At 44.4% G+C, this 26,390-nt stretch overlaps 1 protein-coding gene across 1 annotated transcript in view; it reads right to left on the bottom strand.

The window, feature by feature from the left end:
• ALK (ALK receptor tyrosine kinase) overlaps positions 1 to 26,390 on the bottom strand; it is a 3,554,133-nt gene that overhangs the window by 266,437 nt on the left and 3,261,306 nt on the right. Inside the window, exon 18 of the mRNA XM_069608653.1 lies at positions 5,595 to 5,747. Within this exon, the coding sequence (XP_069464754.1) occupies positions 5,595 to 5,747 (153 nt within the window). The remainder of the gene's footprint in view (positions 1 to 5,594; positions 5,748 to 26,390) is intronic.

A 26,390-nucleotide genomic window follows, 5' to 3' on the forward strand; every position in this document is an offset into this window, starting at 1 on the left:
GCAGGACCCTCCAGGCATCCTACTTCGTGTCAGTCTGACAGTCTCTTCAGGAACCGTGAGCCTGCAGGACCTGCCAGGAACTTCTGCCTCAGCTACAGCCTTCTTCTTCATTTAAGGTACTGTTCTAACCCGGTTGTTCGTTCCGTCCGACCGCGGTGAAATCTTTTGCCAATCCTAGGGCTTGTCCTTCTCTATTCTTTAAAGTAACTTTTCTTCTGACCAACTTCGTTCTGAACTCTTGGCAAAGACTTAACCGCAAACTATTCTGAACTGTGTGATCCTCTGCAAAGTCTCTGGTCCATTGACTTTGGCTTGGGCCTCTTGATTTGATTTCCTCACCGTAGTCGCCTTTTCTAGATTGCCCTGCTTACTTACTTGTTGGTGCTGCTTAATTTGTGTCTAACCTTGTCTTTCCCTCCCTTTTAAATTGCTGCAGTGCCATTTTGCTCACACTTTATTTTGAGCTCAACTTGTTCAGAATCTATTGGGTGGTGTCTAGTATATTAAGAGCGGTATTTTTCTACTGCTTTACTTTAGTGAATTGTTTTACAACTGATGTGTAAATAAATGTATATTCTTTTACTCAGAAACCTTGAGTCAGTGTTTGTTTGAACCATAGTAACTGCTGTCCTTTGTGTAACTACTGATACTGCTCACCTTACTCTTGAGATAAGTCTGGCTGCTCAGCCATCACTACCACTTTACTGTGTAGTACAGGCTTGTACCAAAGGTGAATTTGTACTGTCACTTGTAATCTTAATTGTGTGTGGGGTTCCCAAAGGGTACTGCATATGATTCTGCCTAACAGGGACCCTCAAACTTTCCAGATACTGGCAATACTTGCCTAAGCATTCATGCCATTTTCCACATCTGGCCATTGAAAGGCCAGGTAATCATGCCACGATATGTCATCAAATGCCCAGGTAGGCACACCATTCTCCTATACCCTTCAACATTTGTCACCAAAAAAGGTACACTTGAAATTGTTGGCCAGGTCATGATGGGAGTTCCGGGGGTGGGGCTGGCAGAGGAGGGAACATTATTAGGATGTGTCAACCTATCAAAAGCACAAGGAGGATGACAGCTCTTTGTTCATATTCTGCACCCTCGAATCAGAATGGTATAGCACCAGATGATCCCAGTCCCCTGCCATATGAACCTAGTGGAGAGGAAATTCAGACAATTAGACCATGTACAAACCTGCTACGCAATGAGTTATAACAAAAGGTAGCTAAGAAATACAGAAGGAAGCACTGCCACACATTGTATCATTATTGATCGGGCCACCTTGGGGCTGGATGGAGTTGTAATGGGACCTCTTGGCTTTATCCCTTTAAGCAGGCACCGCAGATTACAGGGTTACAACTTGTCCCTATGCCCTGCATGCAAACACGAGGAAAGTGTTTTGAATCACAGCAGGACCTTCTCAGCTGTTCATCCTTCCAAGGTCATCAAAGGGGTAATGGCACGGGAGCAAGTCACATTACAATGGCCGGGATAGTACAGTAAAGCTTGTGGGTCACTGGAGTGCCTCTCAACCAACCATCAATCTATGCAATGTTTGATGAATGTCCCTGTCCTTTCTCTGTGGAGCACTGAGAGAGCAGCTCAAGGGGCTGTCTGCCACCCTGAGCGAGTGGATGATGGGCCTGGGGTCAGAATGCAAAGGGTCCCCTGGTCACTCTCCTGCAGTTCCTGTCACTTGCAGGGGGCAGTCACAATGCCTCAATCCAGGCAAGTGCACGTGGCCCAGTCCCTCCACTCCCCTGCTAACCCATCAGGGCAGACCACCCTTAAAGCATTGATCACTGACCAAAACCCTAGAAGTAACTTGAATAAGAGACACCTTTCCCTATTGAGAAATCCTACAGATTCCTATACATAAACATCCAGCCTCAATATAGAAAAAGCTACATTTACCTTTAACTTGAATATTTACATTCATAGACCCTGGTGGCGTGTGTTGTAACATTGTGAAAACTGTGTCTCGTACATCGAGAAAGTCATTTTACAACTTAAAAGTGACTTTCAACGAGGCAGTGATGCATGCAGACGCAATATTGCAAACTGGTAGATTTCAAACTGGGGTTGTAACAAAGAACAAAGTCAGTGAAATATTCTCTGATAAGAATATAACGGTTCAGTTTCCCCCAAGCTCACAGATCATTCACCAAATCAAAGAGAAAAAAGCCTTTCCCTGTCTGTGTCCAATGCCATATTTATGCACAGAAGTTTCCAGGCCAGTGCAGACAACACAGCGGGAGTCTTGTCCTCCAACATAGTTTCCAGGTAGTTTATAGCTTTGCTCCTACCACCTAAGCCCAAAGCAGACTCAGGTGCACTCAGAGAAACTAGCCAATTTCAGCCCTAAATCAAATACAGGTGCAGAGCCTCAATGAAATGCCCTCAGTGAAATGCTCACCCGGGGGAGCAGGGAGCACAGTGTAAATGCAGCCAGGGGCAGTTGCTGAGTATGGGCTGCAGGAGAGGAGAAAGGCTGGAGAGACAGTGAAGGCTGGAGACTGCAGAACAGCAGAGAGAGTTCACAGGAGAGACTTTGGTGGAGACTGGAGAGCAGCAGAGGAGGAGGAGGCGCAGGCTGGAGAGACTGAGAGAGCTGGCAGTGGGGGTGAGCACTGAAAGAATGGAGGTGCTGAGATCAGGGGGAAAGGAGGTGTTGAGGTTAGAATGGAAGAGGATTCTTTGTTGTAAACAGAGTGGCAGAGGTATTGGCACATAATGAGATGGTGATTACGCAAATGGGGAGATGAGATGGGAGTACTAACCCATGTGTTTGAGGAGGTAACAGATGAGGAGGAAGTGGGTCAGGAAGTGGTAATAAAGGAGTTGAAGGAGATGGCAACAAGAACAGCCCAGGATGGTAGAAAGGTGATGGCGGTGATCAGAACAGTCCAAGCTGGTAGAGAGGAGGGGGTGGCAACAAGAACAGCCCCAGGTGGTCGATACCAGCTGGCAGCATCAAGAAGATCGCAGTGCAGTATAATGGAGGTGGTGGCAACAAGACTAGCCCAAGGTGGTTGGACAAAGGGTCTGGCTAAAGTTTGAAATACAGAGAGAGACATTGGGGAGGGCCTTCCTGTTTTTATTATTTCTGTTGAGACCTCAGGTTGAAATTGAGTTTGGCCCAATTGTGTATGCCAAAATAAAGTGTTGAATTTAGAGTGCTGGGTCTTGGTGTGCTTCTTGGTCCCATGTGTCCGCCATGTGACAGATATAACAATCAATCTATGGGGTACTTAGATGGCAGCAGTCAAGGATATGTGATGTAACCAATCTGTGTATGGGATGTCACCATCATTTTATGGGTGCATCAGTCAATATATGGAATGATGCAATCAATCTATAAGGTGTAACAACAAGGGAGCAGTATATAGAATGCAGTGACAACTATTGACAATAATTGTAGGGATGCAATTGTGTTGAAGGTGCTAATTCAGCAGCAGATAGGGGGACGCGCCTACTAACTGTGGGAGTAAAGAAGATGCACGATGGGGGTGACCACATGGGGAATAACACCGATACTCTGAGCCACAGACACACTGTGTAAAGGACTTTGCCGAGAATGGTAGGGGGTAATGATACATTGGATGTAAACCTCGTCCAACACATTGCTCTATGATTAGCCAAAGGAGGGGAGGGTCAAAAATAGCATAATCACAAATACGCGTAGTGGGAAATCCCTTGGAGCAGGCTGGATATAGGAAGCTTTCAATTTAAAAATCGTGACCACAAAGACAGGATGTGCAATGGGGGGGGGGCACAATGTACTCGTCATATGGGAATTAAGACAACCAGAACTGGGTGAGGTAACTGCAGGGCGGTCAGCCAAACAAGCCACCCTGCATGGTAGTGGGGAGGGTGACTCTGTACCAATGTGCCGCTCACATGACCGCTGAGGCCCATCGACAGGCAGCAGTGGGAAAGGAACACTGGACGGAATGGCGTTCCTGGGAGGACCAATCACACTGGACACTTTGGCGTTCCTTGGAGGACCAATCAGACGGTAAGTTCCTAAGATCTGACGAGTGGGCCAGCCCTTAAAGTATCTATCACAGAGTCCGCGATGGCCATTATCTAACAGGTATCGTGTGAATGTCCCCTTTCCCACCAGCTGCAGGGTGTCTGTGTCCCGTTCTCAATGGCGCTGACCAATGGCAGTATATTAAAGTTCTGACGGTCAGCACAAAGGTTTCATTAATAGCAAGATGTTCCGGGGTGGGTTGTGAATAAAATGTGGTACCACATAGGGAGGTGAGGTGATGGGAAACTATTGAACTTCTTGCTCTAATAACGCTTTCACTAACTAATGTAACTATCTTGGAGGAGGAGAAGGTTGCAAACCAATCCAATCCCTGGGAAGCACAGAAAAAACAAATCCTCCCACTTGCAAGTGTCTCTCCTGACTTTGGACTATTGTATTTCTTGTTATAAAAGTGCTGTTCATAGTCCATTCAGATGTCAGCCTCTCGATCAGATCTAATCCACTGTTGTGTCGGATGTGCGCTCACCCAGCTGTAATAAACAGCGTTGCTTCTTGCCCGGTTTGTGCTCCATTATTTGAGTATGTGGTTGTTGTTATGCAGTCATTAGCATACCTGTGTGTATGGGATGTCACCATTACTGTATGGGAGCATCAGTCAATATATGGAATACAGCAATCAATCTATAGGTTGTAACAACGAGGGAGATGTATATAGAGTGCAGCAACAACTATTGACAATAATTGTAGGGATGCAACCATCAATGTAATGGCTGTAACAATCAAGGAACTGCGTTTAGGCTGTAACAATCAATGTACTAATAATCAAGAGGGTGCAAAATTCCAGGCACAGTATACAGCATGCATCAATCATTACATCCGCAATCAGTGTGATGCAACAATCAAGAAGCAGTATATGGGGTACTTAGAGTGAAACAATGAGAGGTATAATAATCAGCAATGCAGCCAGCTATCTATAGGGCAAAATGCATTAAGTACGATGCAGTAAGGGGGGATCAAGTAGTGCCTATATAGGTTTCAATGATTCAAGGGACAGGGAATGAGATGTGACAATGACAATATGGGAATATAGCATTGATGATTAGATTGATGTCTAAGGGGTGCGTCAATCTGTCTGTGGGTGGCAGAAACAGTAAGAGGATTTGAAAAGAAGCAATCTGGGTTGGGTAGAGGGTTGTCAAGGCAACAACATTGAATACTGATTGGCTGGAGGCAGTACAGGGAGGGACTAAAAAATCAAAGAGCTGTATTCTTACAAAAATGCACAAACCTCATCCGCAGCAAAATGTTCCCCACTATGGCACAGGCCCAAGCACCACCTCTCAGACAAAACCAAAAAGGATTTATGTAATATTGCAGAATTAACAAAAGTAAAAAAGGGCATATAGAAGTGGCTTAAATGCAGCACAGTCCACAAGGCCCTATGCCAACAGGAGTTGAGCCAACGGCCTGGATTTGGAGGGCTAGGATGACTCTAAACCAGACATATTTCCAAATAGATAAGGACAGAGATACACATTTTAATCCAGACTAGGAAAGTGGACCAATGCCAACTGAGTGTTCCATCGCTTACCTAAGCAGGAGACTCCATCTTCAGCCAAAATAGCTCCATGGACACAGTCACATATGACCTGGTCTGTCTCCAGGTTGATGTGGCAGACTTCCATCTGACAGTGACTGCAGTTCAAATGTACCTTAATCTCCACTTCACCGTGGCTCTCAGTCACTGTGGTGAGATGGGAAGAGAAGAAAGATGTCATTACGAATGCTATAACTTTACTATTCCCAAAAACAATGAGCCTCAGGACACAGTCCCACAGGGCATGCCGAATGCTAAAAGTGGTTAGGTAACCAACTTTTGAAGATTCACCGTCAATTCAATGGTTGAAATTGCATGCATCATGCTGAATGTACAAATATCCCACAATTGACTGTGCGTTGCCTGCAATGCAATCTTGAACACATCTTTTCCAGTGGTGTAGTTGTGATAGGAGTGCATTCAGGGCCATCTTTAGGGATGTTGGGGCTCCGGGTATAGACAGTTTTGTGGCTACTGTACAACCAAAAACAAATGAGGGACCCAGTAATCCCTGACCACTTGGGAAATACACAAATCACATTATAAACCAATATGGCAAAATTAAAAAGATCTTTTAGAATAATGTTATGTAAAACCAGAATAACAGATGATTTATTTTCACCATCCTCTGAATTGATGTTTCACTCTGAACATCCAAGGCTGCAGGTAAGGGTTCCCTTCCCTGGTGGTGGTCCACAACTGTGCCAATGTAATTTTTTGAGCCCTATAGCCCCTTTTTACACCTGATTACCCAGCGCAATGCTCCGGACTCCCTTTCCCGATTCCCCTGCCCAGTCCCGCCTCCCCATCCCTCCCCAGGCCATGATTGGTGGTTTGTATTAACGGCGTGTACAGCGTGGGCCTAACCCCTTGCTGTGTACCGCTCTGTGGCCACTCTGAACATGCAACGCTGCAGGTAAGCATTCCCTTCCCTGGTGGTGGTCCACAACTGTGCCAATACAATATTTAGGACCCCATAGCCCCTTTTTACACCTGATTACCCAGGACAACGCTCCTGACTCCCTCTCCCGATTCCCCTGCCCAGTCACACCACCCCAACCCTCCCCAGGCCCTGATTGGTCCTTCCTCTCCATATCATGAAGCCTCCCAGGGTAGCTCCCTGCCCGGCAGCCCCTGCGGCTAAGGGCCCCAAGGCAAAGGGCAGCTTCAACAATGGCGGCTCCAAACAGTGTCTGCAGGTGTCAGCAGGGGAAGCCAGTGGCCAGCTGTCAACCAGCAGCAACTAAAAAAGTAAGTGTGGGTGAGGAGTAAAGCAATCACTCTACTCCAGAAAGCCCTGCCACTCTAAATTACCTTACCAAAGAACATAGACTGCCAGGTGAACATCATTTACATCACTCATACGTAGATACCATTGTGAACATTAGCCTGCGTCGCATCTAGATAGGATTGTGAAAATTAGAAAGTGCCACATTTAAATAGAATTGTGACCATTAGCCTGCATCACATATAGATAGGATTCTGAATGTTACTAAGTGCCACACTTAGATAGAATTCTGAATATTAGCAGGAGCCATATTTAGATAGAATTGTGAACATTAGCCTGCGTCTCATCTAGATAGGATTGTGAAGATTAGCAAGTGCCACGCTTAGAACTGTGAATGTTAGCAAATGCCACACTTAGAATTGTGAATGTTAGCGTGTGCCACACTTATATAGAATTGAGAATATTAGCAAGTGTCACATTTAGATAGAATTGGGACCATTAGCCTGCGTGCCATCTTGATAGGATTGTGAAAATTAACAAGTGCCACATTTAAATAGATTTGTGACCATTAGCCTGCATGGCATCTAGATAGGATTGTGAATGTTACTAAGTGCCACACTTAGATAGAATTCTGAATATTAGCAGGAGCCATATTTAGATAGAATTGTGAACATTAGCCTGTGTCTCATCTAGATAGGATTGTGAAGATTAGCAAGTGCCACGCTTAGAACTGTGAATGTTAGCAAATGCCACACTTAGAATTGTGAATGTTAGCGTGTGCCACACCTAGATAGAATTGTGAATGTTAGCAAGTGCTACATTTAAAACTGTGAATGTTAGCAAATGCCACACTTAGATCGAATTGCGAATGTCAGCAAGTGCCACACTTAGAACTGTGAATATTAGCATGTGCCACTTTTAGATTGAATTTCCAACATTAGCCTGCGTCGCATTGAGATAGGATTGTGAATGTTAGCAAGTGCCACACTTAGATGGCATTGTGAATGTCAGCAAGACACACTTAGATAGAATTGTTGTGACCATTAGCCTGTGTCACATCTAGACAGGATTGTGAATGTCGCAAGTGCCACATCTACATAGAATAGCGAATATTAGCCATTGCCACATCTAGACTGCATTGGGAACACTACCGATGCCAGACTTAGATAGAATTGTGAATGATAGCGTGCTCTGCATATAGACAGGATTTTGAACATGAGCCAGTGCCACATTTGGATAGAATTGTGAATATTGGCATGCGTCTTATATAGACAGGATTGTGAACATTAGCCATGGCCGGGTCTAGATAGAAATGCAGAGACATTCACGCACCACATCTAGAAAGAAAGTGGAAATTTAGCACATCCCTTCTAGCTAGCGCAGACAATACCCAACCCACTAACAATTTGCACCCTTTGGCATACACCTCTCAAATTCTAACCAAACACAATCACAACTCTAAAGCACAACAAACCGCACAAACTTCACTACACTGAAACAACAAAACAAACCACACATCTTCGCACAACAGCACACAACGGCTACCGACCGGAAAGCACCCCAAGCTCAGTGAACGGTGTTAACCGAACTGAAGCTGCCCACAGCACATCAGTGCTCTCACGCACTTATCCCGCTCGTTCCCACTAATTCACACCCCTCACCCTTTGCTTTTCAATTTCACCAGAGCGCCAGGGGACCACTCCGGTGGTGATAGTGCGCGGTACAAATATTCATTAACATTTAACATTTAACATCCTAAATGGATGCCTGCAAGTAGAGGAGTACTAATTTAAGTTAGCCTAAATATAAATATTGGTTTTACTAATGTATTTGAAAGATTTAAATAAACCTAACAAGCCCAACAAAAACCTGGCTAAATAAAAGGAAACAGAAAGCAAAGGTTTAAAAATACCACCATAATGTGAGAATGCCACCCTTTTCACTGGAGACAGGGCAGTACTATGTAGTAGGATTAGATGACCTGCCCAGGATCACAGTATTGTCCGCTGGCCAGCCATTAACACTTTGACTCCACTGTCTTCAATTTGGCTTCCTAATCACCTCTCTCTATTAACACAGTGGGGGTCATATTAAATAAAAATGGTACTTATATAAAGGGGACCACCTACGTTTGCACTCATGTGCTGTTGGGTCCACTGCATGGAATTTTCATCACTCTCCGAGCAGAGCGTAAACGTGAAGAGTAAAGCAAGGCGAAATCACCTTTACTCTTCACTTTTACCATTCAGTTTGGGAGAAACACAAACCTTTCTGTAAATGATGCTTTACAGGCAGCGTTTTAGAATGGATTCCAAAGGAATCTGCCTGCTACATATCCGGTGTAAATGCAAAGAATCTGCCTGCTACATATCGGGTGTAAATGCAAGGTGTATTCCATTGGAATCCTTTGGTTTTACGCCTGCATGAAAATCCCATGCAGGCGTAAAAACGGGTGATCCCCCAAGATAGAAGTGGAAAGCAAAGCGGAGATGCAAAATCAGCTTTGCTGCCCTCCTATGCCTCGATCAAGTTAGAACATGGGGCAGAGCCTTAAATGGAGGAGTAAACACTTTGCTGTTATGCTTCCATTTAAAGGAGAAAATGAGGCCTATTGTGTTCTGTCTGGGGATGGCTGCTCCGTTTTTACAATGTTCATTTGAAGGGACAGAAATCTAGGCCTGCAGGATACCTAGACGATATTATTTTTTATAATCAGCACGTTCTGGTGCAAGTATATTGTTTTGAATCACAGTAGTTGCTACGATCACCAAAGTTTGACTCTTCCCGTTTATTAACCTCAGAGATAGTATTGGTGAAATCTGCCTTACCAGGTTATGGCATAGGAACATAGATCTCTGCAGCACGTGCTTAATACACTGAACTATCTTTTGAACCGCCATGGCACGCAAGCTAATAAATATGCATTTGAACTCTGGGTATTGCATATATTCAATGCATTCACCAAAGAAAGGTAAAAAGGCTACACAAGCTGTGATATAGTAAACACACAAACAGTAGGTACTACAGTGAACGGGGAATGCATAACAGGATTGATGGGTCAAGTCAGAGCTTAGTTGAGAACAATGGCCAGGTCGCAGGCACGTAGCCTCAGCAGCACACGTATCAAGATGTGTTATTTATGTTTTGTGAAATAAGTCCACTGCTATCTTTGCATTATACAGGCAGTGGCCCAAGGTGGGGGCCCGGGGAACGTCCCCTTTTTGCCCTCCCATAAAGATTTCTCTGTGCATTTCCCAATGTAATACTTTGTTGTAGTTTTGTATGAGGAGACAGCAATACTTTCAGGGTTACTTGATTTGCGATCAATGCGGTCTTTAAATTTAAATCACATTTATAGGAGATGAAATGCACTCAAAGAATTCGATGCTTTTCATGCCTGCCAAGCCGTGACTTCTGAAACAGTGAAACCAAAGTACAAGGCCATGATTTAGGCTCAAACCACCGACCAAACTGAGTCGCAAAGAAAACATCAATCCAATAGGACTCAAAAGAAGCCACTGAACATACAAAGGAGAAAGGAATCCTTTCACTAGACATTCAGCATCTCCACCACCTGCGTTCTTCTGGCTTTCAATTAAAGGTTGTCCAACTCCAGGCATCGCTCATTATATTCACAAGATAAATTTGCACACAATGATTCTAAATGTATGCACATTTTTCCTCATGAATATTAATAAGGAGTATCCTGAAAACCCATCAGGATTCCGGCTCTCGATGCCTGGAGTTGGACAACCCTTAGCAGAAAATGGACAAATAAATACGAGGCAAAAAGTAAACATAAAAGAAATATAGTGTTTTTAATGACCATTGCACTAGAGAACAAAGACTCACTGCCACAAAATATCTCAAAAGGTATAGACAACAAAACAATTGTGCGCTAAATCTCACAATTGGAAAAGGAACAGAATCCAAGTTTGCAAAAAGAAACAAACATTAACATACTCCCTCCGAACAGGGCACTGCGTTTTTACAATTCACATGTATGCATCAAATCACAATTGTTCCTTTAAATGTGTACAGTGCCACCAATAGACATAAAAATAACTTCCAATTTCCCACAACAGCATGCAGTGTTCCAACTGAGCAGTGTAATGGACAGCAAAGAGGCACTGCTGCAGAGTGTCTCTCTAAAGTGCTTGTAGCAAAAGGCAACAAAGGGTTACCAAAAAACACAACATACATATGCTCAATCTCACAGTTAATAAATTATATAAGCAAAATTGCTAATTCAAGACTTCAACTATAACCACAGATATGAATAAAATAAAGTGATTCATGTCAGTATTCAAGCTTAGTTTGGGACAGTGATGTGAGGCTAGTTCCCAAAAGGTATCCATAGTGTCCCAGACAAGGGGACCCTTCTGTGTTAGTCACGTGGTCAAACTGGTGTGGGATTTTTTGCCTGTGTAAAATGGTTCCACGTGGTGGAATCCATTTTACCTGGCTGTGTCCTTTTTAAACCCCTCGCCTATTCACCAAAATGGAGGTTGTCATTTTTTGCTTCGAAGACCTGAGGTGTTTATGACTATCACTTGTCCGCCTGGTGCATGTAAGAGACAGTGGCCATCTGATCTCACTGGATGCCTCTATCGAGGACTGATTGCTGTAGTCAGACTGACACCGGTACTGACTGGCATGTGCAGATGAATGCTTGTCTGGAATAGTGTGGATTCATTCCTCGGTGTGAAAGACCCGTATCCAGAATGCATGTGTGTGCTTGGAGAGATGCTCCGCCATTGGCTTACTCCCCCTCTGTTTGAATTACTCTTAGTGTGTTCTTCGGTGTTGTCTTCAATCACAGGTCCTAAACGGGGGTAATAGACTGATTACCCACTGACCTTGTCTGCGGCTACTCAAGGGAGGATTGAAACACTGCACCAGCATTCTTGGATGCTCTGCAGAATATGACTGTGAAGCTCTGTGTCTCCAGCAGACCAGGAGGAAGCCTCTGCGCTGATCCTTTCCCCTGAACCAGTGGGAGAATATTGGGTCACAGCTCCCGCTCCAGGGCCCGTCCCCATGAAGCTTCTGACTGAGCCTGCATCACTGGAGCCAGAAGCAGGTGCCCCTTTGCTTTCTGGCTTGCGAAGAATCTCTGCTGAACTGGCCAGAAAATCTTCATCCAGAGACATCAGGCAAACACCCTGGGCCCATCTCCAATAACTGGGAAGCTCTAGGAGTGTGAGCTATTTTTGATCATGCAACTGCACCACCAGACTCACCTCCCGTTACTTATTCAGTGGCTGGCACCCTTTCCGGTTTTACTTCTTAAAAATAATTTCCATATTTGTCCTTCCTTGGTGCCATTCCAACCTGGCCACACCCTCTGAAGCCTAATCCTGTGCCTGAGGATGAGGTGGGAACCCTACATCAATGACTACAAATGACCACAGCCGCGACTCACCTTTGTACTGCTCCAGCTCAGACTATCAAACTTGGAATCACCAAATCTTCAATAATCCATCATCCCAAGTGTATTGGGGTCCTTCCTGCAATGGTGGGTCATTGCTGTAATCTTTTTTGGTCACCAAAAAATGTTCACAGTGACCACCTCTGGAAACTGCCAAACTGTTGTTGTAGAACTGATTTTTCGGTTTCAGGGTTTTACTCTACCGGCCTCTGTCATTGCTGGTGTTAAAATGGATTTCTAGAATCTGGCATGGTGGACAGACTTTAGGAGGCCATCCTAGTAATAGTGAACAGGGCACTCTGAGAGGTTAGCCAAAACCCAATCAAGGTAAATATGGAGATCAGTGAAGACTATTCTCAGGGGAGTGTGAGTGGGGTCAGTTGTCCACAATAAGTACACACAGTGAAGCACAAAATAATTCAGTTTAGACAGCAATGTATACAAATACAAATATTTATTCTAGGCATAAAAAAACACTAAAAAAGGAAACTAGTAGGTGATATTATCCCACAACATATATACATTCACCATAGGTTCTTCAAATGAATTCAAATGACTCAAACACAATAGGTAAGTGAATGAATGCAGTAAAGATGGAACCAAGTCACAAGTCAGTTTCCCTAACTTCAGCAGTCCAATCCCTAAGAAGAATGGGGCCTTCTGCCTAAAGGTCACAGGAGCAACAATACTTCTTCCCAGGATGCATCGGTAGCAGTCAAGTTACTTGTGTTGGCGATGGATTAAAAAAAGATATTCAACAAGGTTACTGGGTAAGTAAGTTTGCGTTCTTAGCTTTCGGATGATACTACCCGGGTTCGAGGACCAAAAGGCAATGGATTGGAATATCATTATATAAAGGGACTGGTTTCCAATTTTATCCTATGGAGGACAGAGGGAGACAAATGCCAGATGACATGATATGTTGACTGGGGGATCACTGAGGGGTGGATTTACATCCATTGGTTCTGATGAGAGATGCCCAGGAGTTATGGGTGCAAGGATTCTTCCAGTCAGGTCCACATGAAAGATGCAACCCCCGGCGATGAAGAAATACAAGATTCGCCTATGCAGGCCTCTTCAGGACACTTCAAAGGACAGGGGAAGGTGAGTTTGAGCGATGGCCATTGCACACAGACGAACGCAGGTGTCCTTCCAGTCACGGATGAAGAAGCTTCTCTCGCAGAGAAGGTGACTTGTACCACAAGTTAGTAAACAAAATGTTCTTGTGCAATCGCAGAACGGTGATGCTTCTTGTGAGATAGCCCACGAGAGAGTTGGTCAGTCCACTGGGAGGTCCAGGGACACTTCCGAAGGCTCAGGATGTCTGGTTCCTCGAGGAGGCATCAAGACTAGTTGGTCCCATTAGTCCAAGGGCTGAAGCACCATTCAGGGTCTTTGAAGATCAGGTAGTCCAACAGGGCTTCACCGAGCCAGACACAGGAAGAGATGTGTGGGACAGGCATGGTATCAAAAGAGACACAGGCTCAAAAGTAACAGTTTGAAAACCTTTATTGTCAAACTTTGTGGAGTTGGTGTAATGCCTACCTGGCCCTAACTCTAAGGGGTTTGTTCCCTCAACTGATGCCTCTAAGGACGTCAATGTCCGTAAGTCCAAAACCAAAATGTATCTGTGTCCAAACCTATGCATCCCCTCACTCTTAGACCAAATGTGATAGGCGGCTTTCTTAAAAGGAAAATGGTGGCTCAAAAAGAGATATAAAACACAGCTGGTTTCAGGTAGCCTTACCAATAGGCATAGTTCTGCCAGTTTCAAAAATAGTTTAACTCAAAAGGGTTGCCCTCGGAACCTTCCACACAGGGCTTTTGCAGCAAGTCAATAAAGTTCACAAGGTCTCTGAGTCTCTTGGGGATACCTTTCCCAAGCTTTGATTCTTCCAGTTCCAAACAAAAAAAAGACACAGTTCCTGTAAGGCTTCTCAGGGTTTATTTATTTTTATTTATTTAATAGGTTTTTTATAGTGCGCCTAGTACCATACCTGAGTTCATTGAGTGGATCAAACTTTTGTTGCTCTGCATGGTCTTGCTTCCAAGACCAGCGCATTGCCTCTGTGCTATCCCTTGTTCACATGGGTGCGGTGTGGGATGTATTGACCCACTCCTCTGTGCTATGCGGCATCACTCTGATAGTTATGGTGCAAGAAACAGCAACAATGGCGGCAAAACTCTGGTGCGCGCCAAAAACCTACAAAAGCGTGTGTGTGAACACACAAAAAGAGGGATGCACAACCTGCCACCCATTGTGAACATGTGGTGGGATAGAGCACACACTGCAGAAAATGTGCCAGTGGGCTCCATGACCAGCAAACAGAGTGCAGAGAGAGAAGCAGCGCTTTGCAAATGAAACTCAAAAATGCGCCTATGAATGACATTTGCTTTGTTGCTAAAAACTCCAAAATGCCTCTAGCACAACACTTCTCGACATCCAAAACCTTGTTGGGTGCTCAAATGTATGTAATCTTATGAAGCATGGCGAATATATAAAGTCTTAAAATGTAAAGAGTAAAACATTTCTTTAGAAAACCTGGATTGCCTGTAAACTGACAGCCCCTGTCAAAATCTGGGTGCAGTACCCTGGGCTACCTGAATGACAGCTGTCAGATGAGCTCATGATGAAATTTCAAAGTATTTAAGCTAAAAATCTGCCGGATTAGCAGACATAATAGGATTGTTGCTAAAAGGAATACAGATCTCAGTTGTGTTTGTGATCCCACAGAGTTAAAGCTCAGAAAGTAACGTATTTATGTTTGATGCAACAAGTTTGCTGATTTTTAATTGAGAATAAATTAGCCTGGCTAAGCTGCAACCCTTTGAAAGTGGGAAAACAAGTTTCTTCCAGGGGGAGGAGAAATTCTCTCAGCTGAAACTCACTAGGAGATGATAATTGTGGGTTACCCTAGACTTTTGTCTAGAGAAAGAGAATGAACAATGACAGAGCTTCAGCCCAGGAAACGGAGGTGTGAAAGGGGTTGTAAACTGCTCCTGGAAGGAACTCCCAAGGGAGGGGACTGCTTCTGGACTGCAGGGAGAGACAGAGGGGCAGGACCATTTTCTCTTAAGCATGAACAATGAACAATCTGTAAAGACCATAACTTATGATTCAAAGTGATGAAAAATATACCATGGACATATCTGTTGGTCTAATTTTTGGCTGCACGTTTCAAGAGGTGGTAGAGCTGTGTAACATGTTCTGGACAGGAATGGCAAAATATATGGTTTCATGTGAACTGTGTTAATACTAGAATTGTGAAACTTTACACACATATCCCTATTGTAAACACACACATTTGTGGAAAGTTGCAGAAAGTTTGGAAATTGTGTTCATGGAGAAAAGGACAACATTCTGTAGAAAAGGGAAACACGATCCCACAGCTGCGGGATTTTGAGGAGCAGATGCTACATAACATATGGAATCCTTGTGTGTGATTTTGTAGAAGTGACCAATGTAGAAATATGGATTTAGGATAAAATCTGATTTTGAGAACAGCGGCTAAAGAGAGGTTTCTTAGGACTGTAAAGCTAAACCATAAATGTGACATCATCTGGCCTTGATCCAATCACTCAGTTGCAAGGCGGAGATGAGGTTTTGATCCAATCCCAGCTCACAGGGGCAAGCTTAGTTAAGCCGGCCCATACACCCATTTTGTGATGTCATTTGAAAGGATAAATAGAGAAAGCTGACAACACGTAGGGACTCACTGATCCACTCACTTTCCTGATTCTGGTGAAGCACTCTGATCCAGCATTCTGCATCCAGCTTTAACATCCTTCCAGATCCAGATGCCAAGACTCTTGCAGGCAGTAGAGAACTATTGATTTCAGCAATGGCCTAAATCCTCAAACTTATTCTTGCCACCCAGTGAAGCGCTGCGGGGTGAGAAGGCATTTTGAACCAGTATCCTGAAACTCTCTGGCTTGCTACCACAAGGCTTGCCTAAGGAACTCGCTATCCAGCTGTTTGAAATATCCAGAACCAAGAAGGGCAGATCCTGTGCAAATCCGGTGATCAGCCTAGCCGATCCAGTCCCATGCCTGATGTGCTGTCTTTCCTAGACCAGATCCAATCCATGACCAGAACTGACGGTCCAATTTAATAACTTATTCTTTGAGTATTAATAGGAAGAACAGTGACCCTTAATATCTCTGCATTGTATGATCCATGTCTCAAACCCATCCCATCTTTAATTCAGAACCATAGTATTGCTAGAACTATCTTTGCGCTGACTCTTTTCTCATCTGAAGAAGTAGAGTATCCACAACAGGCGGGTTACGCTGATCACGTGACTGTAAAATACATCTGTGGCATTCGCTTTTTCATAGTTATAGCTAGTGTAATCAAACCCATCTGTCATTTATAAGTGCATTTCTGTTTTCCATGCTCACGCCTATTCTTCAAAAACGACTCTTACCAAAACCTCTATAACTCCCTCAGTTTTTATGATAGAAGCGTAATTTCAACTCCTACTTGTACCTAACATCCTTAGCTATCCAATTCAGCAATTCACCCGTTATAGCGAATATCGCACAAGGAAAAGTTTGCTGCAAATTGAAATCCTGGAAGGTTTTTACACGTGTTAAATAGCTTTAAATTGCTTCCCACTTGGACTTTGAGATTTTAAATGTTTTCTTTTTACTAAATCATTGCTTGTGTGCAACTGTTCAAAGCAGCTCCCATAGGAATTTATAATAATTTAATTATTTTGGACCACATTTGGTGTTTTTGCTCAGTCAATTCCAAAGACAATTTCAAAGCCATGCTGACAGCTGAAAAGTCAATTCCGTTTTTCTCCTGTGTTTGAAGGGGGAAGGTGGGAGTGATATTCTGTTTGTTTTGTGCTATTCCCGAATACGGGTGTTGCAGGGGGAACCTCTAAGCATAGTGCCATCTGCCCTTAACCAATCCAAAAGTATTCTTTTCTGTGCTGCATTTGTTTTTGTGCTCAGTACTGGATTCCTAGTGTATTAAAGATACTATTCCGTGTTCTGTCACCCCATTGGTGATTGTTGTTTACCTATTAAAATGTATTGTGATTAAAATTCTAAATACATAAATAAATATTTACCTTTGCAAACAAGCCTGATTCCTGGTTCAGTGTGACCGGGGGGGGTCTCAGGAGAAGGGTGTGATATGATTGGCATATCGTTCGGAATATTGAATTTATAGATAAAAATAAATAAGGGTTTCCTTTGTGCACTACATGCTGGGAGTGACTTGGGTGTGTGCCGGATTCAAAACACTTACAGCGGGGGGTTTCCTTCCCTAAGCCTAGACCTTTCCTGTAAAAGTTCACAATGTCTCTGTGGGCCTCCCAGGGTTCCCTTCCCCACACTTCAGACCCTTTCGTCTTTAAAAAAAAGTTTTCCTGCTCAGGATGCACCTTTCAATGTATAGTTCTTTCATGGGAGTAGTATCAGAGACTTTTGAGAACACTGGGCTCTTTGCTCCTCCCAGGCGTGACCACTCTGGTGTCTAGCCCCTCTCCTTATTCTCTGCACCTTTCTTCTGGCACCTTTTCCCTTCTGTGCCTCTTCCACTCTATTCTTTTCAATTTCAGTGTGCTTCTTGCACACCTTTTTTGTTGTGCACACTTGCACCCTCTTTTCACCTTGCTTTGCCTCTTGCACACTTCTCTTTACTGTTTCATGCACTCTTGCATCTTCATTTCCGATTCATGTGCTTCTTGCATACTCTGTTTTGGTTTCGAGCCGCTTGCACCCTTTTCCCCATTTTTGTGTCACTTGCACCCTCTCTTTGCTTTCGGGTTCCCTTTCTTTCTGTCTTTTCAGTTTCGGGTCGGTTATGCCCTTTTTCCTGCTTTCAGGTTGTTCACACCAGCTCTTTGCTTTCGGTTCACTTTCTTTCTATCCCTTTGGTTTCCGTACGCTAGCGCACGTTCTCTTGCTTTTTCTGTCTTTTCAGTTTCAGCAGTGGTATAGCACTTTCTCTCGCTTTGCTTTGCTTTCTCTCGCTTTCAATCATCAGGCCGCTTGTCCGCTTCCATTGCTTCTGCACCCGCTCCAGCCACCCGCACGCTACTGAGTTTCCTTCTCTCTCTAATCCGTGAAACACACCAAAGTAGCGCATCAATTGTGAGCAGTTCTCCAGGGTCTTGGATTGAGGTCAGGGTCTTACCACCTGCCCTTCGGACACCCCGGGACGGGCACTCGTCCCAGAGGAACAGGCACTGGACTGGACATGGCCAACAGCCTGCAAGTCGTCCCGCTCTGGCTCCTTGGAGACAGAGCACCCTCGCCATGCTGCAGCCCCTCTGACACACCAGGCCAGCATTCGACGACCCGCACTCCACCGGATCTTCCAGGCTCCTCTCTCTGCAGCCTTCTGCTTCTTGGCCTCCAAGTTCCATCCAGAAAACCCAGCTCGCTCACTGCTTCTGGCAGAACCACACCTATTATAGTGTAGTTGAGTGTCAAGTGGAGTCAGGTGTGCATAGTTGTAGTCAAGTGCCTGACCTTGAATGACTATATTAGTGGGACAGTCTAATGGTGTCATGTAGTAGACCTCTCTTTGCATCACCATGCGGTTCCTATGGGTAATCCTCGTTGCTCTTGATCACCTCTTCCTCGTCAAAGTACTTATTGGAAATGGGGAGAGGGAGATGGGGTGAGATTGGAAAACCCCATAAATGCTGAGGGAGAGCGGGTTGGTGGACAATTGGGAACGGGGGAATGCCATGTCTCGCCCTTGGGCATTCTCCTCACAATCCTCTGCAGCCCTCCACTCAGGTAATCCTCCCTCGCTTATCCACCCCTGGGGTCGGGATCCAAAAGCGATGGCCCTTCCGTGGTCACCTGAATGGAAGATCCCAGGTGAGAAAGTGGGTGAATACCATCACGTTTCACACAGATGCCAGGCCTCTTCAGGTGTCTTCTTCGGATCTTCAGTCAGCTGTTCGTCTACAAGAGATTCTTGGCTCCAAGGCTATCTGAATAAATGGCTGCAGGAGTCCTCTTCTTATCCAAAATGCAACCTGGAAGCAAGTCTAAGCCCACCAATGGTAATGATCTACACAATTAAAACAGCCAGTAGTTAGCCGATCAGGGATGACTATTGCTTTCACTTATGTCCCACACCTGGACTCTCCAGCACCAGAGATGTGGTGTGGGACTAGACAGTCCCACCCACTTCCTGGGCCACACTCAAACAAATACAGACTAGCAGTCAAACGCAGCAGCTTTCCTGGGCAAATGCATGACCTTATATGGGATTTCCTGAACTGGCAAGGCAGGAAGAAGGTAAAACTACAATATGGCCAAAGACCAAGCGTAAATCCTGTGGCACAGCCATTTTCAGGCACTAGACACGTTTTGTAGCTTTACACAGTAAACTAGAATGTGTGCACTATAAATAATGCAAAAATGGTAACAATAAAATATATCTGCTCTCACCAGCGTGTCTTTAGGAACATATAAAAGTAACCAAAAATACCAAGTGTTGAAAGGTATGTTCATAGAAAGGTATCCCCATTGCACTTCATTTTAAGATGATGATGTGTGCAATATTAAAAAGTTACAAAAATGCAAAAAAAAAGGAAAAACTAGTTTCCCACTACTGATAGTCTGAAGGACTGATCAGTTTCTCCACAAGAAATTGACAAGAGGCAGGGGAAGTGAAGCTAAAGGCTTTGCTTCCCCACAAAAGGTCAGAACAGGTTAAAAAACAAAACAAACATATTGGGGGATGCATAGAAACTATGTAGGGAAAGTTGCCAAAAGAGAAATCTTTTCTAACAGCTGGTGAGAAGTGTATTCATTTATTCTACATCAAAAGGTTATTTTGCAGGCTTCTCTCCACAGGAACTTCAGAAACTGCTCCTTTGCTCACTCTTCCAAAATGTAGGTTTTTCCCTCTGAAGACTGCTCTAAATCTTCACACTGGTCTCCCTTGGTCTTTTGAAACTTGCTGGCCTACATAGGAAAAGTGCACGCTTACCTGTTACTGTATTTTCCTATCTAGGAGAAACTATTTTACTGTACTCTGAAAACTCTTTTTGAAAGTGTCTTAATTAGCTGACACATTGTGGCATCTCTTTTTCCACAAAATGAAATCACCTGCAAGTGTAGTGATTTTTATCTGTGGCTTTTCTTATATACCTTTTATATATTGATAAAAAAATAAAATGCCCAAATATTTTCTGATTGGGTATAAATGAAAGGTGTCTAATATACCCGTTAACCACCCCAATCCATCTCCTGAGAGTTAGGCCTGGGTAGCTCTTTCACAACTACCACTTGGAGAGCATGGTTAGCCGAAGGAAATCACTATCAGTACCTTAGTCCGGACAATACACCTAGAGACCCTGACCACTTGGCTTAAGGAACATCCACCTAACAGATATAGCTAAGGACCCGGAACAGAGGGCTTTTGAAAAGTCTCCCTAAGAGATTCCAATGAGGACCCTGATCATAGGCCTTAAGGAAAATCTCCCTGACAATGGCCCTCATTACAAGTATGGCCGTCTGGATATCTGGGTGCCGGTAGAAACGTACTGGCACCCTTTCCGAACCACCATACTACAACGATGCCGCTAGGGGCCAAGGATTCCCCGGCAGGCCTGACCTGCTGGGAGTTCAGACCTCTACCGGCATGGTTTTTACGGAAGCACCAGCACCATTGCTAACGTTGCCGGTGCTTCTATGTCCCCATTTCCATGGAGTCCTATGCGATTCTGTGTAAATGGGCACTAACCCTTACCGCCACCGCTTGTGATATCCTGGTGGCACTGGGATATCAGGCGATGGTAAAGGTGTTATGGGGTTGGCGGCAAGCCACCGGTAGCACTGGCGGGTTACCGCCACCCTCGTAATGAGGCCCACATGTCTCTAACCATTCAAAGTCTGGCATCCAATAACTGTGATTCCTATTGATATTGACAATGCAATCGAAAGCTTGTTGCAATTCACATGCATCAAACATATTCCAGTGGCAGCATATCATTCAAGAAAGATTTTTAAGCAGAAAGTGCTTACAAGTACACTTAAAAGACATAAGCAAAGTTAGAATTATTTTACCAACACACAAAATACCTGCAAACAATATTCTCACTTCAGTGAAACACACTGTAAGAGCAGTAAAGAGAAAACTGTTAATGACGGGTGATGTGCCACCATGTATCATAGTGAATGGAGACAGATACATGGACATCATGAGAAGCAGCGTTACTGTGAAAACAGGCTTCATTTCCGATGAATTTAGTTTCTGATGAGAATTCCCATGTTGTGGTCTGTGTTTAAACTAGCGTGGGTGAGTGTGGGGTGCATACCCTCTCAAGAATGCCTGCGCAGGGGCATTGGCAATTGTGGCAAAACTGGACCTATGCCTTAGTCTAGCCGATTTAGTTACAAAATATACTTTTGGTTGTGATGTTCCTTCACATTCAGATGGTTTTGTAATTTACAACAAAAATCTTCATCCAGACATTTGTTTAGAAAAGACCAAACTGTATTGTGTTAGAAGAACCACTAAAAGCAGCCTTTGCCAAAATGCCAATCAGCCAATGCATTTCGGACTACTAGTCCATCATCAGGGCAAGTAAACTGGCTGTTCATAGAGCATTGGACATAGTCAAGGGGCCACATGGACAAAAAACAAACACAAATACATGAGATGTGTTAAACCACACTCAAATACTTTGGTTTTATTAATACAGTTTGCCTATTTTTTCCACAGTTCAATTGCTCTCTCCCCTTTTCACTTTTCATGACCTCACCTTTGAAACTTCAGGGTTTCATTTTGTTGTCACTGTTTTACTGTTCAAGCAATCGTAAAGGTATAGTTCTTACATCACCCCTTGCCAACAAACTATAACAAACTATTATATTGGTATTTTATTTTTGTGAAATTCGCTTCTTTTACAGGTACACAACTGGATAAGGCGTGTTCATGATTTCATCACCCGCCTCACAGAGTTTGAGTGCGGGGTATTAGACCACACATCCCGTGCTGTCAGCTATTTCGCTATGAATACCTATGCTCAAAACATTTATGAGGTTGGGCTGCAGGGGGCAGTATCACACCATGCTTTTCGTATCGGCCAATGTCTTTATAAACAAATAGCAAAAAGTACCCTTTCATGCGAATGGGTTCTGTAGACAGAAATGACAATACTCTCAGCAATTGTTGAAAATCAATACTCCTGTAGGTCGATGTTCCGATTCGCTTATCGCTTTATGTGCCTTGCACTCTGAAGTAAACTGCACTGAGAATGGCTGCTTGTGGCTAGCTGACATACTCCGGAACAGACGTTGACGGGAGGCGAGAGTTGGTGTGATAGTGCATACTGGGACCTTCTGTGCTCTCTCCCAATCTGTCGCCTCATCCTGGCATGGTGCAGTTCGTTGCAGCGCATTGCCATGAATATGTCGCAGAAATTGTGCATTTTAGGGTTGAGGACTCGTCTTTCTACGATCACATTGATGTCTTGCCGATTTCAGGGAACTGTCTCATGTGTGAAGGTGCTGACATCCATGGAAAGGGTGGGGTGTCCAAATGTTATGTAGCCAGTCATGTCTACAGGGTCCCAGCATGTAACTATGCAAAATATTGGGCAGATTGGTGAAACGGTGTGAAATTGTATAAGGAACAACTCTTCACCAAGCCACAAATCCTCACACAAATTTTGGCTTGTGCTGCAACCCGGTGAAATGAGTGGGTGTCCACATGCCATGTAGTGTGAGAAATCTGGGGGTATTCTCACTTTTACTCTTCCTGGGTCCTCTTTTCAGGTGCCCAGGGAAAGGCCTTTGCTTTTGGATCCTGACCCTGCGGGTGGAGATGCAAGGGAGGATCCCTTGGTAGAGGGTCCTTGGGGATTGGGAGTGGGGTACCCATAGGTGAGCATGGGGAGCAGGTTACGAAACAATCCGGAGAGGAGATAGTCAGAGCCAAGACCAGGAGCTGTGCGAGTCCGGAGAAGGAGAGAGACACCCAGGCCGAGTGTGGGCCGTGAGAGGGTCTTAATCTCTGGCAGGTCTCCGGTTGCCGATAGCAACATCAGGAAGCTGTGCTCTGCCCAAAGCTGTGCTCTGCCTGAAGCTCAGAGCCGCCGCAGCAAGCAGGAGAACGAGGGAAGCTCTCAGTGGGGGGAGTCGAAGCTCATGGGTCCAGGAGGCTAGCAGAGGGAGAACCGGCAAAGCTGCAAAGAGTGGTCCTGCAAAACCGGTGAGTGTAATGAATCGAACACTTTGTTCAGAGGAAGTATTGAACAAATATTGAACACCGAACTGAATGAAACGTTGTGGGCAAACCTACGAGATGATAAAGGCAAATGGGGAAGAGCCCATTTACAAGAGCATAAAATGTAAAACCGCCTAATAAAAAGGTGGAGAGAAAATAAGATCACAACAACGTGAATTGGTAAACTCAAGTGAACTTTATGAATAACTACCAATGGGCAAGGCCAAAGACTGGCAGAAGTTGTGTGACACATTGTTGGAAAGCCAAAAGGCTAATCAGGTCCGGAGAGGCCAAGAGAGAGTGAACCTGGACAGAAAGCCAAGAGGCCAATAAGGATAATCGTTGTGAAAGTGAATCTGTTGTGAAAGTGAATCTATAAACAGGGGCAAATACGGAAGGAACTGTGTGGTCGGAAGAGCCTAGGGTTCCTGGTTGTGATGGGTGGACCGTGTGGACTGACAACTGCGCCTAGATCAGGGAGGCCATAATGATGAAAGCTAAAGACATTGTAAAAAAAATCAAGAAGGAACTGTGAGAAACCAGAAGGTGTCTCACTGACTAGTCCCCAAGGATCTGTCATCCAGGTAGCCAGGACACGGCCATCGCTTTTGGATCCAGTTTCTGGGATGGACCAGTGCGGGAGGATCACCTGGGTGAGGGGTCTCAAGGGAGTGGGAGTGGGACACCTGATGGCGAGACGCAGTATCCCCCTCCTATAACACCTTTACTCCATCATACCAGGTAGGATACCTGGGAACTGTAACACCCCCTTCCCTACACAAACACTTTTACACAGACATCCCGCTGTGGGAGAAAACAGACTCTTACCCGAGCACTGTACCTGACATGTCCCACTACTATGGTCAGGCAAAGTCAGGCAATTACTGTTTACAACTCACACCTGACTTCCATTAAGCTTTCCCACACAGATAAAAGGCAGAGCATGAGAGCACACTATCAGCGAGGCAAAGCACATGAAGGTCCATTATTTTTCCAGATGGCAGCTGAAGGAGGGGAGAAAGGCGGCAAACAGAGACGGAAGAACAAGGAGAGAGAGTCCTTTGACCTTTCCAGCGAGAAACCATTACTTTACAGAAACCTTCAGATTAAAAGGCATAAGGCCAGGAAACTAGACTGAAGAATCCTGCATTGTGTGTCGGAGATACCCAGGGCCCTCCTACATGACTGGCTGACTCGTGGGGGCGGGGGGCAGCAGCTGCTGTGGTACCATCCTTGGCTCCAGATCAAAGCAGCACCAGAGAAATCAACACAGCCAGTGAGTTTGGGAGACCGATACAAGACCAGTCTGTGTTGCAGTGAAGGTTGGAAGCGGCAACATTGTATGAAGATGTAAGAGGGAAGAATATTAACACAAGTGATTAAAGAAGCAAGTAAAGGTCAATTGCTGATGAATGTTTGGACTTTAATATGAACCAGAAAAGGTACAAGGCAAAGTAACAGAGTGGTCCCGCACCACAGGTTTGCTCAGTCCAAGGTCTCTGTGTAATGTACCCAGCCAAGAAGTGGCAGAAACAAAAGCAATAAAGTGAAACTTATGGATGAAGTGAATCGATGTGGGCCTGCGATGGTTTAAGAAAAATCCATTGCACAGTCAAAAGTTTTGATAACAAAAAGAAAGCAAAGAAAGTGAGATTATAAATTCCGAGCCTGATTGAGGGAGACCCGTGGTCCGAGCCCGATCGAGGGAGACCAATTGTGATTTTGTGTTTAAGTTGGGTCAAGCCCGACTGAGGGAGATCTATGGTGAACAATAAACCCGAGAACTTGTGAATGTGAAAATCCTTATGAGAAAGGAACTTTGGTACTTTTTTGTTACGCCAGGCACTCTGCAATGAGACTTTTAATGGGAACGAGACTTTGGCGCAGAAGACCCAGATACCTATGTTTTGAACTGCATCCTCATGGCTGAGAAGCCAGTGTGCGTGTGAAGCTCGAGTGTGCAACCTTGTCCTGTTCTGAAAACATGGGGAAGGGAGGCCAACTGCTCAACTAACCTGACATCTTGTTTCTTGAACACTTTTCTTTTGGATACATCATTTTCCCACACCATTTGTTTTTAGAAGTAAGGATTGGCAATAGATTTATTAGTATAGACCCTTTTATTTTGACAGAGACTCCACTAGGACTGCGTTATTATTAATTTGATGGTCGTAGCTTACTCCCATGCTTAGATTTAGGTTCGATAGGCGTTCAATCAACCCATTGAAGTTCAATAAACACCCTTGAACAGTGATCACTTGTGTCTGTCTTTAATGTTTGATACCATGTCTTCCTTAAAGAACACTTTACGTGAATTGTTAATGTCATCCAGAAGGTATGTCAGGTTGACCTGGAATTGTGCTGAACATTGAAAGTTTGAAACCACACAAATGTTGATACGTCAGAGTCTTGGGGAAGGGAACCCTGAGGCTTGATGAACTGCAATGTTGTCTTGAGGATGGATCCTCAAGCCGCTTTTCTTTTGAACTGTGTTGCCTTGAACATGGGGAAGGGAACCCCGAGGAGTGTGTGGAACTGTATTGCCTTGAACTTTTGGAAGGGAATCTCAAGGTTTTGTGGAACTGTTTTGAACTTGGGGAAGGGGAGCTGAAAAGGAAGCTAAGAGCTGGAAGAAGCTCAGAACTTTGTTTTGATCACAATTTCTTTGATTATTGACATCTCTACACATTGTTTAGCTTTGGTTTTGAGGGCAAGGATAGGTTTTGGACACAAACCGACTTTTAAGTTGAACTCTTAGACTCAGACTTTCCTTCGTTTCATTCGGTAGGGAAATCCCACCTTAGCATATGGCAAGTTAGCCCTTCTACCATCCTACCATTTAATTTAATAAGTCATTTTATTTTGAACTTTGAATCTGTTGTCTGTGTCTTGACTGATGATGCCGTTACAATAGCCAGT

The sequence above is a fragment of the Ambystoma mexicanum genome, chromosome 4q (assembly GCF_040938575.1).
Source record: "Ambystoma mexicanum isolate Mex_15411 chromosome 4q, UKY_AmexF1_1, whole genome shotgun sequence".
NCBI lineage: Eukaryota > Metazoa > Chordata > Amphibia > Caudata > Ambystomatidae > Ambystoma > Ambystoma mexicanum.